This window comes from Carassius auratus, chromosome 1 (assembly GCF_003368295.1).
Source record: "Carassius auratus strain Wakin chromosome 1, ASM336829v1, whole genome shotgun sequence".
NCBI lineage: Eukaryota > Metazoa > Chordata > Actinopteri > Cypriniformes > Cyprinidae > Carassius > Carassius auratus.
In genome coordinates, this window is record NC_039243.1 from 5,536,382 (window position 1) to 5,551,978 (window position 15,597).

General features: G+C 35.2%; 1 protein-coding gene across 2 annotated transcripts in view; it reads right to left on the reverse strand.

The window, feature by feature from the left end:
• Nucleotides 1-10,157, reverse strand: part of LOC113042928 (VPS10 domain-containing receptor SorCS1-like) — a 142,758-nt gene extending 132,601 nt beyond the window's left edge. For both annotated transcript variants that reach the window (XR_003275653.1, XM_026201986.1), the window contains exon 1: nucleotides 9,245-10,157. Coding sequence is in view for 1 of the 2 variants with exons in the window: in XM_026201986.1 (XP_026057771.1) it covers nucleotides 9,245-9,916 (672 nt within the window). In the remaining variant the exon portion in view is untranslated. The remainder of the gene's footprint in view (nucleotides 1-9,244) is intronic.
• Between the last annotated feature and the right edge of the window lie 5,440 nt (nucleotides 10,158-15,597).

Consider the following 15,597-nt stretch of genomic DNA (forward strand, 5'->3'; position numbering starts at 1 on the left):
TATTGCTTTTATAAAACACTGGCTGCATAAATGCAATAAAAGATACTAATGTTAAATTAATATTAATAATCAAAATTGGGTCTACAGTTAACTGAAATTAAACAGAAACCCCAATATACTGCGACAAGCCTGCTGAGTAAAGGCTATGATTTAATTTAATGAATATATGCACTGCATGTTTCAAAGTGACGCACAGCACTGTGTTCATTTTCACATTAGCAGTAGATTATGTTTTCTATTGCTATTTGGAAATGCAACAAGCACCAACCATCTTCACCTGTATTGATAAGTGCGTATAAACCAGCTGATTTCAACAACAGAATGTGTACACCAAGAAAGCTCTATGGTTTAATGTATCATGATCAATTAAACATGATTATGAAGTGTATTTTGAGTATGACTGCTTTTAGTCAAAACTGGATTTGTAATGTAATTGTTAAACTGCTCATAAGAGGCTGTTTATGGGCGCTGAAGCCATGTGGAATCCTTTAAATTGGTAATGTGTTTGTCTTGAATATAAATGACCAGTGGAGGAGGTAATGTCTCCTAACGCCATAAGAACAGTGACACATGGAAGTGCTTGATCAAAGCTATGGCTAAGAGGAGCGCAGTCTTTTAGCACTCTTGAGGAAAGTGAGGTAAACATGTTTGGACATAAGCAGATGCCAGGTGCCTCCAGATGTCTTCATCCATCTCTGAAGTGTCTTTTCAAAGATGTCTCACACAAATGGGCTTAGCCTAGTACTGGTCTGGCACACACCAATTTTTTTTATTCTTAAAAAGTATACATATATTATCAAAGCTCACATGAGACGGTGCACTAGAATGCTGATGCATTAGAATGCATTTAATCAGCTACTCAGTGAATCAGTTTGCACATTGCTTTTTTTTCAAATGTTTGGTTTTGCCGTCATCTTCAAAGGATTCAAACAAAGTTTTTTTTTTTCTTCTTTTAATTTTTTGTTTTGTTTTGTTTTGTTTTTTACATAACTAATTTAAATACATTAATTTACACCTACTTTTGATATGCCATACCTTCACAGAGAGAAAGCTGCATTATTCCATGACAGCTGTTTGATGTTGCTTTCCAGGGATTAATTATTATTTTTTCTGTTCTTTTTTTTTTTTTTTTGACCTGGCATGAATGTTTTATTGTGAAACTAGCACTGCTGCACATTGTGCCTAAAAATGGCTTTTAGCTGTCACTTCATTCACAATATAGCTCAACCTTTAGGGGTCAACCACTGCTTGAAAATATAGTTAACTTCTCAAAAAACACCATTTCTAATTATTTACGCACTGTTTTATTATTCCAAATGGCTTTCTTTATTCTGAGGAGTACATAAGATATTTGAATACTGTTTTTGTCCAAAATTGAAGTCCAAATTAGTCTCCAAATCCCTACCAACCCATGTTCGGCACATAAATAAAACAAAATAAGTAAATGAATGAATGAACAAATGAACAAATCACACTTTTAGAAGAAAAAAAAGAAGGTGACAAGGTGGTGAAAAAACACTTGTTATTATGAGACAAAGGTCAAATCAAAATTATTAAAGAAAAGATCAAATTATGACATAAAATCCATAGTTATAGCGTAAGTATAAAACTGACATACTCTCTCTTTTTCTTTCTCATAATATGTTTTCTCTCTCATAATTTAGACCTTTTACCTCATAATTTACTTAACTCATTATTGCAACGTTTATGTATACAATTATGAATTACCAAAGGATAGATTTACAATCTTAAATTAGAATAAAACAACACCATGGTCGCTTTATACAAGACTGTGACGTTTGGTTAAATTTGGATTGCTTTCAGATACTGTCTCTTTCAGATACAGACACTGTCTCTTTGAAATTGGTGGGCAGTTTATTTTTGATGCTTACATCAGCTCTCTGAAATAAATCTCCTTTTCTGAATGCAGAGGGATTCTCCTTCCTCCCTCTTCCCTACGTCTGGCTGATTAAAAATGACCAATAAGCCAAATCTAGTTCAAAAACAGGGCCTAGCCTCTGCATTTTCAATCAATTTGGGCCTCTGCATCAATGTCTCAAAGCGTTTCCCAGTTGTTTTTGCTTGTCAGCTAGTTTAGAGGGTGGGAGCAGGTTTGAGCTGTAGCGTAGCAGCAGCCGGTATTGAGGTGCTGCATGTTTAATAGCATCTGGAAAGAATGTCAGTTACATGTGTAAGATTGATTTGACTTTTCTGTGCTCTCCACAGAGATCTGTGTTGATCCCTCCGACTGTATCTCACACTCCATCTCAACCGAACACCAACACACTAACAAATGCATATCAGCATATCTTTTTTATTATTTATCTTTCAAATATGTTATTTTCTTTTAGAACCTTTACACTGTTTAATTCTAGTAAACAATCAATAACAAATTAAAAATATAACAGATATAGTAACCTGTCATGCACTCTTTTTAAAAAAGATATAAATTAGATATAATTAGAAAGCTCTAACAGTTAAAATTCATCCTGTGAAAACAGTTTTAAAATCTATGATTGTTACCATGTAAATGGTACTTTAAATCCTCTTAGTAGGCTCCTCCCTCTAGTGGGAGGTGTCAAGTGTCACTACAATATTTTCTAATCAAATCATGTTCTAATCTTAACAAAAGACATATGCTTGGAACGCTCATGTTTCTATATTTGATGATTAATTTGTGATAGAAGTAATTGAAGTAACTGTGACATATGTATCGATTTTTGACACGAAAATGTATAAAAAAAATAAAAATAAAAATCAGTGGAGTTTGAGTGTCACCCGGTGGCTATTTTTTTGGTATAGCACCTAAACAAAATCTCACTGGAACCTCAATTTTTGTAATATCAACTTCAAATTTGAAACATAACATATTTAGACATATGGCTTTGATTTTATAGAAATTTTAGATTACAAAATAATTTATATCTTAAGCAATAATTGATTTATAAATGATTGAGACCAACTTTATTAACTTCATTCCATTTAAACATTAAAGTTGGAAATGCATAATGCATTTTCACATCTATGTTTAAAAAGGGGAGGTGACAGTTAAGAAGCTTGTTCACAACCACCCAAGCAACCACCTAGAACACCCTGAATCTTACTGACAACCTCATTAAAAACCATGTAGAACTCATTAGCAACTACATAACCACCCAAAAAACCACTGCAACATCTTGAACCCCATTATGATTCAATAAAAAACAATCTTGCAACAACCTGGAAACCCAACAGAACATCCTAATATTGTGATGCCATGTTTTCTAAAACTCACATTTTATTCTGAAAACGTACTATCATTCAATTTCACATAACAAAAGCATTAACTATATATTTTAACGTTATTTGCCAAATTTCACTTTTTGGAGCATTCAATCATAGCTTTCTACACTCAAGAATTATTTGATATGTGACCATGGACCACAAAACCAGTCTTAAGTGTCAATTCTTCCAAATTTAGATTTATACATCACCTGAAAGCTGAATAAATACGTTTTCCATTGATTTATGGTTTATTATTATCTGACAATATTTGCCCATGATACGACTATTTGAAAATCTGGAATCTGACGGTGCAAAAAATATATATAAATACTGAGAAAATACTGTCCAAATCAATTATTAGCTATCCATATTACTAATCAAAAAGTTTTGATATATTAACAGTAGAAAAATTTACAAAATATCTTAATGGAACATGATCTTTACTTAATATCCTAATGATTTTTGGGCATAAAGAAAAATCTATAATTTTGACCCATACATTGTTTTTTTTTTTTTTGTTTTTTTTGGCTATTGCTAAAAATATACCCCAGCAACTTGGTTTTGTGGTCCAGGGTCACATATAGCATTCTTCATACTAGCTGGTTTAATCCCAGATATTTACGCGGATTAATCCCTTCACTGCCATTTATTCTGAAGTAAATCACAACACAGATCTCAATATCATCAAATTGCTTTGCTCTTGAGTGGAGATAATAATAAGAGGAGGTAATAATCACTGGAAGTGTGCGAGGCAACAACAATAATGGCTTTATTCAGATGTTGTAATCTCAGTAGATTTGTGAAGTTTAGCCACACTATTTTCCAGCATGCGACTGCTAACTCGCACAATTATCGCAATCCATCAACTCATCCTTCAGCATTATTCTACTGAAAAAAAAAATGTTTTATTTAGCTTCTACGCTTCTATTCCTGTGGGCTGCAGATTGCTCGGAATTTAATTTGCGTCACCATGCAGGCCGCTTGTGGCCAAGATGGGTGTTTCCCACTGCATTCTGGGATACGGAAACCCCTGACTAGCATTAAGTACTGATAGCACTCACCCCCTGTCAAAAAGAATGAAATGCATGCTGGGAGAAAAAGACTTCTGTGTGTTCTGTGCACACAGTGATATGCCACACTTGTTTATCACTCATTCTGTTTGACGTGTTTCTCTCTCTCCACTCATCACCGCTTATTCAGTTAATTACCATTTTGAGAAGATCGCTCTTTAACACCTACGTTTGACTTGCCGTCTTATTTATCATAAAATACAGCAACAATGGTTCCATTTCCATTAATTACTGATCCTCATTAGAAAATATTAATCATCTTACTCCCAGACATTTTGTACAAAACATAACAAAAACACACATTTATATTCTTATTTGGAGAGCCACATATGGATCACATTTCAGCATATTTCACATTCAAGGCTGCGGTAGAATAGTGTGTTTGAAAGGAATATTGCACTTGTAAAAGCACAGAATCCTGGGAAAGAGACCTTTGCACTAACAGTGCTTTTTACTACTAAGACATTCACCTTCACATCATACTTTCCATTTGCATTGTCAGTGCACAGCACAATGTTTACATGTAGCTTAAATAGTTCAATACTAAAGAAAAAGTTTCTATCTTCAGTGTTTACCACTGAACAACAAAGATGAATTTGGCAATCAATGTAATCATGAGAAGCAGTGCTCTGAATTGGTGCTCAATGTCAACAATGAATCCTACAAGAGGACTATATATACATTAGTAATTTATATTTCTTTTAGGACATTTTATACAACAATAAACATCGCTTTGACACTTGCGAGGAAATAAAAATGCAGGCTTGCTGGATCGGGACCTAAATTGAGGAAATGATCAGTGAGGAAATCCTACTTCTTAAAAGAAAACAATAATACAGCAACACCTGCATCTAATTTTATCCCATTATCTTCATATTACTCTTGCTTTATAAAATTTTTCACTCAAATGGCCATGCTTGTTCCCTACAGAGCCTCCGCTGAAGCTGCCATTATTCACAGATTAATTAGTGGATTTGAGAGCAACGAGAGAAAGAAAGATCTCAATTAGAACAGAAAGAATGGATTAAGTAAAAAGGATATGAAAAAAAAACCTGCCAGATATTGTCATTCAACAGGTAGATATGAATCTGCGGCACACTGAAGAGTGTCTGAATCTGCTAGTGTTCACCTTCTAGCCCTTGGGTCACAGTTATCGCTACAGTCAGCAACTACCAGGCCAGAATCTAACTGCAAACCTTCTAAACATACAAGAAACAACCATTTATAAACCATGTGTGTCATAAACACTCATTGTACAATTAAAATCAACACAAAAACACCATTTATGTTGACAATGAGAATTTTCTATTGAAATGAATCCACTGATTAATTTTCAGACCAGGGAAATGTATAAGTAAATATTGCAAGTTCTGTTTTCACATTGACTTTAACTTCATTATTACAGTAGCTTGAACTACAACTGGTTTGTAAAGCTAGCAGTAAGTCTTTGTTCCATACTGCTATGAGTTTGCCATTTTCAGTAGGGTGCTATTCATTTTTCAAGCAAAAAAATGACCTGGTTTTGAATGTTTGGAATGCGGTTACACTTGAGAGTTATTTGTCTCAACAGGCGAAATTATCTCGAAGGGTAAAATGTTTGTGGTGGCTGTTCATTTTTGTCTAGCAAAGGCATTTTCAGTGTTATTTGTCTTCATTTACATTGCTTGCCAAATACTTCATGGCAGAGCTACCATTCATAACAGAAAAAATAAATAAAAATGCTTGCCCTTCAGCTGTCCACACACAATCCCATGCACAGGATATGTCTTTATTTAATTGTTTAAATATTATATATATATATATATATATATATATATATATATATATATATATATATATATATATATATACATATATATATATATACATATATATATATATATATATATATATATATATATATATATATATATATATAATTTTTTTTTTTTTTTTTTTTCACTCTTACTCAACGTGTCTTAGCATTTAGCATTTAGCATTTCTTAGCATTTAGCATTTCCAGTCTTATGTTTCCAAAATCCATATATGTTTTATCAAGTTTGTGCATTATTTGGTCAAAAAAGGCTACTGAATAGCAGGATGGTTTTGTGGGAGAATACATTATTAGTCTTGGCATTACAGCTGAGGTACGTTTATGTGCTTTTATACAGTTTCTAAACCTCAATATCACTCTGTTTGGAAATCAAGTATTAGTCAAGCAGGTTTGCAATGCGCTATTCTTTGTAAAGCTGCACTGCAACTATATATACAGTATTGTGAAAAGAACTGTAAAAATAAAAATAAAATGTAATGGTTATATATATATATATATATATATATATATATATATATATATATATATATATATATATATTTATATATATATATATATATATATATATATATATACAAAATGAGGGAAGATGAATTAGTTTCATATCGGCAGAAATAGATCTGAGCAAGTTATCAGCATTATCGTGAGACTGTGTCACATATGACAACTGGTGCTAGCTGCATATTTTACAGGGTTCTCAGGAACTTTTGGTGACTAATTTCTTACTAATTGGCCACAAAAAAAAAGAAAAAATTATCTCTTTCTGCTTGTTGACAAGAACTTCTTCAGGGAAAATCACTTCATTCACTCCAGCGATTGAATAGTCATATGGTTTTAACATAGTGACATTATTTGTTTTTCTGTTTTTCATAATCATGTTCAAATATGTTAAAGATACTGTTGTTATAAGCTGTATACATTAAATACAGAGTCTCATAAGCAATCACTGCTACATATGAATATGCATAAACATATTTACATGCTCATAGATCAACAATACAATAGCCAATGCTAGTGCTCAACAACTTACAAAAATGCACAACCCAAAACCCCTAGCACTCTTCAACTCTGGGTTCTGTGAATCTGTGATATACAGACAGCCACCATTAATCCTCATCCCCATTTGCATAATAAAAAATCATTATAAACTACAGCTGTTTCTTTATTCATGAAGTACCTAAGGGAAGAAACTTCTGGCCTACTCAATTATTCCTTATACTGCAATGACACTGAATACTTAATGAAAGTCATCTTTTTACTTTCCCTATTGTTAAGTTTCCCTGTATACCTACTGAGAATGAAATATACTGAAGCGACTGAATATGCAATTCATTCAGCACAACTCTAGGAAAATCTAATTAATGAATACGATAATGGCAGAAGCTCTGAGCCACAACGATTGAGTTCTGCTGGTGGGATATACTGAAGTTCATTCCCCTGAGGTTACGGTCTCCCCATATCCGTCCTGAAAGTTTCCACTGGTTGACTGTCATCTCACTGATAAATGTGTCGTGTTAGTGAGCACAGTGTTTAATTAGAAAATGCCCTCAGATTTTACCTAAAGGCAAGAAAACATCTACTCTGACAAGTGAGGGAAGGAAAATATAATGGGGAAGAGGAATTACATCTGAAATGTAGTTGCTCTGATGTGATATGCTGTACAGGAGAATTGTGGAAAATGCTCATTATAGCTCACTGCAAAGTAGTCATTAGTAAAGAAAGAAAGAAAGAAAGAAAGAAAGAAAGAAAGAAAGAAAGAAAGAAAGAAAGAAAGAAAGAAAGAAAGATCACATAATATTATAATGGTTTAATAAACTAAATGTTTTTTAGAACAATTAACCCGTTTAATCCAACCAGTTGCATTTTTTATTAAAGTGCTAAATGGTCTAAAACAGTTATCAGTGTTTTATTAATAATAATAATTAATAACAGACCCTTTAAATATCCTATCAGGATAACTCATGCCCAAATGACATATACTGTAAGCAGCCTGATGGAAAACAAAAAGCCTTATGTGTTAATAAGTGATTTTCATAAAAATAAAAAATGGATTTAAAATTAAACAAATAATAATAAATAATAAATAAAAAAGTGCATTATTTTCTTGTTCTGCAGAATTGTCTAAAAATTGTATTCAATTATGTTTGCAAATTTATACTGGGTCTTATTAATACCGTCTCATGGGGCCATACAAAGAGTAAAATATTCTTGTTTACAAAGCTAATAATCATTTGAAATTAAATGGGTTAAATAACCACCAATAATGCAGAGATCAGAGGGCAATATGTATATAATGTTATTACAACTCATCGTGGCTCTGTATGAAATGGGATTCATTCTGTTTTTCTCACAAAATCTCTGCTAGAGTGTTTCATGTAACAAACAAGACATTTGCATCACCTAAAAATATCCCTGCTGAAAATAAATAAATAAATAAATAAATAAAAACATCCAGCCAGCCTAAGCTGATGTGATTTCTTAGCTGTTTTGAGATGGTCTCATAGCCTGGCCAAGCTGGTGTTTAACTGGTTTATGCAGTGGTCAAGCTGGTCCCCCATCCTGACCAGCTTAAATGCTACTAAAATCCCTCTAAAACCAGCAGATACACAAATATAAAGGGCCAAATATAGAGGGAATTTCAACCTGATTTAAACAGCAAGGGACAGCAAAGCAAAACAGTTAACTCTTAAAATTCAAAATCGTGAGTAGCAACTGGTGAGCCAACATCAGAAACAACCATACTGTCATACTGTAAGTGTGCACAGGAAACGTGTTGCACAGAAAAGTGTACTTCATTTTGCCTAGGTTAATTAAAGACCAGGCCAGTTAAAAGTAAATAAATAAAAAAACTGGCTTTAAATGCATTTGAAGCAATCACTTGGACATCAACAATGGACATCTGTTCATCTCTGCGCCCAAATCCATCACACACACACACACACACACAGCCTTTACACACACGCGTACCTTCAGACACTCACTTAGATCATGAGGGGATAGTGCCCTGAAAATCCTCAACAGGTTTTTCAGCGTGCGCAAAATAACTGGGTGTTTTATTTATTATTATTTTTTATAATGTATTCATTTTTCCACTTACGCTGCTGTTTTGGCCGGACCAGTGCACCATGGCTTGGTTGTGAGCGGAATCCCCAGTGAGCGCGAAGGTAGAGCTGGTAAGTTTCAGCTCCTCCTGTCGCGATGTGGCCGATCTCCGCTCTTCCCTGTTCCATCTCAGCTCAGAGCGGGGGACTCTCCGCGCATCCCGCGCGGTGCTGTTGCCCAAAGACGGCGGCAAGCGCGCACCTGGGGGCGAGTCGAGTCCCTGGGTGCTTCTACGCACTCGGTGATGGGGATCTCCAGGGGCTGAACCTTTTGAACCTGAACGTTTGAGGTTATAAACTTTGCCAGTACTGCGCATCGACTTCCATTTATCATTGCGTAGCTTTTTCTCCGAGGGGAGCCTGTCTGTATTCCTTTTACGCAGAGAGTGAGCGTGTACGCAGTTGTCAGTTGCGCTGCAGTCGGCTTGACCAGTTTCAGCACCAGCCGAATTGAACAGCGCCAATGACCCGTCTCCATTTTTGTCACTAACTTTACCAAAATCGACACCACTGTCCATCCTCACCAGTAATTCCCGACCGCTCCACTTATCCAGCAGGTGACATGACCTGCAAGTTATCACTGTTTTGGTCACCGGAACCCAAGCGAACAATACCAAAATCAGGGTGCTGAAAACATTAACCCGGCAAAATCCGATTCCTCTCTCCATCGCGGATAACAACACGATACAGTGTCCTTTTCCTCTCTTTAGCGTCAGTTATTGATGGAAAGAAGTCCTCATGCAAGTTGGAGCGCGGTGATGCAGCCACAGCTGAGACGTTGTGGAAAAGTGCGATTCGGCGAAGCGCCCCAACTTGAAGGATTTGATCAAATGAAGCTCTCCACGCGCTGAGGGGAGGAGCTCGGGGGATTACAGAGGAGAGACAGACCATAAAGACACGATTCTTTCCAGTGCCACAAAATTGATACGTATTCACCCAGGCATTTCCCAACAATGCTTAGTGCTATAAAACATAGCTAATAGGCAACGGACGCAATTTGAGCGCTTTTGCTCGTCGAATTGCTCGTCAGTGACGGAACTTTCAAACGCATAGAAAATGAATCTGAGTACATCTGAGCAATGTGTGACTTTATTTATTTTTATTTTTTACATGCTTTACAACAAATCTCTTGTCCCTTACATTTCAGATATTTTGCATTTCCCCTTCCAAAATACTTATTTAATGATCTTGAACAAAATGTTAAATTATAAAACTTTTTGACTCAAAATACGAGACAGATTTAAGGATTATGAAAAAAAAAAAAAAATTGTAGAACAAATGACCTCAAACTAAACTTTAAAGATCAAAGTAGGTGTTAAGTATATAATATATTATGCATATATTTATTGTTGGTGGATGTTACTCTCCTTCTCTGTCTGTCCATGTGCCCTTCCTCTATGAGTTAAATGCACCGCCTTGTCATTCTAAAAGCATTAAAATGACTAACAGCTAGACAGGCCTAGACTCACAGTATTAAATAGATATATTGTATTGGATTAATAGCACAGCTATGGACAGGCCTCCAGAGATGAGAACACACTCATCACTTTCTCTCTTTCTCTCCCCCTCTCTCTCCATAGGTGCTCAAGAAGACACTATGGTCCATCATCTTATATCCCACCTGCACATCATAGAAATCAATGCTATTCAAATGTAATCCACCAGACACATGACCAGGTTATCTGTTAAAACCAATGAGGATATTTGAAGGCCTTATTCTGTGAGCTTCGAGCAGGTGAAAGTGATAGAAACTCTTAGCACAATAGCACTTCCTGGAACAGATCTCTCAGATTCCTACAAGATATCCAATGGACAGAGGGCAGAATGTCACTGCTGGTTTCGGATCTGTTGGAGTCTCTCTTTTTGTTTTGTTTTTTGCTTGCAGTCAACTGGTTTGAATGAGACAAGCTAAGTATTTCTGGAAAACCAGGCACTTTTGCTGGTATTTGTCAAATCTTTACTTAAGCAGATGAAGCGTGTCATCAATCCGAACAAGTTCTTCTGTTTTGCCATGCAGTTTGTGCACATGCACAGAATCCTGGGAGTGAAAGTTTCAAGTTTTGGTTTCATGTCAAATTAGGCACAGGTTTCAGCCTGCAAAAAGACTGATATGTTGTCATCCGTGTTCCCAGGGCAACAGCCAAGGATGGCTATAACCGGAACAGTCACAGATATCATGAAAGCCAAAAATGGCACAGATCATAGCAGAAGAATGACAGAGCTCATTTGATTGGTGCTCAAAGCAAGGATGTGGTTTTAATCAAGGCTGAGAGTGACTTGTGCAGCAGCAACAGTTGAGAGACCAATAATTAGCTAACAGATGACTCACAGAGGCTTTGCATCAAAGGAGGAAACTGAGAACAAAGACAAAAAAAGAACATCATACCAGTCAACCACCCAAGGGTAAGCGCCATCTGCTGTAAAACCTTTAGTTCTCATGTCCCAAAGTGAGCGTTCTTTTAATGGAGCTATTTCCTCACATTATTTGGTATTCTTTCTCTGTAAGGTCCAGTGGGAAGGTCAGGAGCAATCGCAGAGCTGGAACTCATCATGTAATATTTAAACACAGTTCAGACTCTTGATACTCGTGATCTTTCACACTCTAATAATTCATAAAAATTACATAGCAATATCTTGCCATAGATACCTACACTATAGAATCGTGTCATGTATCTGGATGAATGGGCTTTTAAATTCTTTGGGCATGTACTTGCAATTCAGTTCACGTTGTCAATAGAATCAGTGAGGAAAGATCAAATCAAAGTTCTACAAATAAGGCAGATGCTATTTGCACCCTGGTGTAAATAGTAGCAAATGACATTTGGAGCATGTTGTATGAAAAAATATTTGCATTTGTATAAAAAAAAAAAAAAAACTAAATACATAAATATGGCACTGTATGTATGTATGTATGTATGTATACCGTACCGTATATTATTTTTAAGCATGTCAGGCACCAGCAGAAGTATGTGTATAGTCTGCCAAACAAAATGCAAACAGTTTATATATTATGCATAAAGGGAGGAAGGGAGGGAGGAAGGGAGGAAGGAAGGGAGAGAGAGAGTGAGGGGAGAAAGGCAAAAGAGAGAGGGAGGAAGGAAATACATAAAAGTAGTTGTGAATTTTCATATCACAGTCCATAATTTTGAATTGTCAGGAATATCAGAACTGTGAGATATAAACTCAGATTTCTGAGAATAAAATTCAGAGTTATGAGATAAAAAGTCACAATTACCTCTATTATTATTATTATTATCATTATTAATTGTTTTTATTTTATTATTATTATTATTATTATTATTCTATGCCAGAAAAAAAATGAAAAAAGGGAACTGAATTGCAAGATGCAAAATTCTGAGGAAAACAAAAAACAAAATTAGAGTAAAAAAAATTAAACTTAGAATCCTGAGGGAAAATGTCTAATGATAAATGCAACTTACAATTTTTATTTTTATTTTTATTATCAAAGTTTTATGTGCAATTTTGAAATAGAAATTTGAAATAGATTTTTATTTTTTGCCAAAATTAAGCTTCCAATTTCTTCAAATGAATAGCGTAAATGTATATTTCACCCAAAAATGAAAATTCTGACATAATTTACTCACCCTTATGTCTTTCCAAACCGGTATGGAACAGTTGGTGGGGGAAAAAATACTATAGAAGTCAATGGTTACCACCAACTGTTTGATTAGCTCTCTTCAAAATATTTTCTTTTATGTTCAACTTAAGTAAGCAATTTATAAAGTTTTGGGTGAAATATCCCTTTAACTAAGTTGATTTTAGATTGGACACATGGAACTATTGTTTGCCTCCGAGGCTATGTTTACATGGACTGCAAAAATACATAGGTCTCATTATAAATATGTCACTAGCCCAATTAAACAATGTTTACAATGGCTCTTTCTGAGCTATTCTATTTATGAGATACAGTTTTTTTTGTTTGTTTGTTTGTTTGTTTTTGTTTTTTTGTCAGTCAGCACATGCAGCTATACAAAATATTATTTTCTATTATATTTCTATTATAGTCTTTATGTGAAACATGAGGTTAAGCATGGTGACAGTTAAATGAATCACAAAATTTTGGTTACCAGGCAATACAAATAGCCACCACTCATTTAAATTGCACACTTCACCTTTAACACTTGTCTATTATTATGTATTTAATTATAAATATATATTTATTTTGTGTCTGCAACATACAAAACATAATAGTTGACTTAGAAAGCCATGTAAACTGCTTAATCTGAACATCATTGTATTGGAACAAGACCAGTATGATTACTGCAGTCCGCATGAATATATAGTGACTGTCTGTAACTTCTGCAACTCTGGCCAGCATGGTTCTTATTGTAATATCAAAAGCGATGCCTGCCAGGATGCCAGCTGCTCCGTATTCACCGCTTTCACCAGCAGGACTTTGTAGTCGCTCCTGTCTCAACAAATTTACCGTGGCACCTGCCGATCAAAGCCCCTGGTAATCCGGCTTCCTCTTTGCTTCCATTCCCCCAACCTACACCACCCTCACAACTTCAGTAATTATTACAGAGAAACTAGAAATATTAGATTTTCAGCCAAAAACAACAGTTACTTCTGCGAGATGAATTAATTTACCCCCCTTTTCACATTAATCTTTTATTGGAGTCTGGTGTTTGGCTGGCAAACCTAATAACTCAATTTGACAGATAAGCCATTATTTGGTGTTTTTACATTAGCTGAAGAGTTTTCTCTAGTTTTCAAATCATCGAGACCCTAAATCATCTCAAGCACTCAACAATGTGTTTGCCCCAAAAAGCACTGGCGGTTTCCTGACAAAATATAGCATTTTCCTCTCAAAGGTAAATGAAATAATAATTTAGAAAACCAAATAATGTGCAGGACAAAACTGCTCAGGGAAAAACAAGGCAAGATTCAAGGGTATATGTACATTTTTGAATGGGTTCATTTTTATCAATTCAGCCATTTTGACTTGTTGATTCGTACACGTATGTTATGTGAAATAGTTTATAGGACAGTACTAAATAAAAATAACATGCAATTTAATGATCACTCTTATTTTGTTACATTTGTTACAATTTTGCATATTCTGCAAGGGGTTTGAAACTCATGAGCAGAACTGTAGCTTAGAATGCTTTTGCAGAGTGTCAGAGTCAGAAAATAACCAATTACTGTAATTGTTAAAAAGTAATCAATATGGTAATCTAAAATATGTTTTGTATGTAAACTGATTACTACCCACTGAAATTGTAAATGTCATGAAATACAGTTAATCATATATATATATTTTTTTTAATTTTTTTTTTGTAACTATGTTACATGCATTTCCTTACTCCCCAATCCTGCCAGTGCATGTGTTATTTTTCCATAGCTGCAATATGCTGTGTTTTTCACGAACTGGCAAGCCAGGGTGTTGAAATCCTATTGGGTGGGTGAAATCACAAATACCAAAACAAAAACAGACATTCTGACAATGGACATATATTTCAAAGGAGAATATCTGGCTGTAGCATTGGTTTTCGGAGAAACAAGTATGTATTGTATATAACAAGTATTTAAAAAAAAATCCATCACCATTTGCCCAAATACTATAATTAATCCCAACCCCCCTTTTATCCCCTGATTATATAGATCCCCCTTTTCTCAAGCTAACCAGAGGGAAACCTTATACAAAACACTTAAGAAGTTGATTGTATGAATATTTTGTGCAGTTGGTCTGTTGTAAAACTGTGCTGCATTTCTGAACTCCCATCTCCAAACTCCAGATCACCATTGTGTTGTCAAATCAATTCAAATTCCAATTCAAAACCAATTCACAAATTCAGAAATTTGTTCAAACTTTTTTTTTGCAGTTCAAGGAAGTGAGCTGTGCTCACTGCACATTCAGTTGTTACATCATTGATAAATGCAGCACTTTTTGCCTTCCCATTTACCTTCCTTTGACTACAGGTCCTTTACCTGTCATGAGAAAAGCAGTATTTCTTTTCCCCAAATGCTCATTTCTTTCCATTGAGACACCTGCATCAGTGCCAGTCATTCAAACTCGCTCTCCTCCTGTGGTCTTGATGACTGCAAGTGCACCTGCAGTGTCACCTACAGTTCCCTGCCCCTCTCTCTCTTACAGCCCCTACATTTTCTACCTGTTGGGCCTCTTCTGCCTGTTGTGGTGCTTGCTGTGATTTTATGGCTGTAAGAATAACTTACAGGAGAGTTCCTCTGCCTTCTACGGTGGTTATGGTGATCGCTGTTCTACCTAATTTCCACCTTCTGTCCACTCTACCAATCATCCTCCGCATTTTCTTCTGCAGCTGTGTGGATTTCCTGAGTATATAGCTGCACACCCAAAGAGAGATCA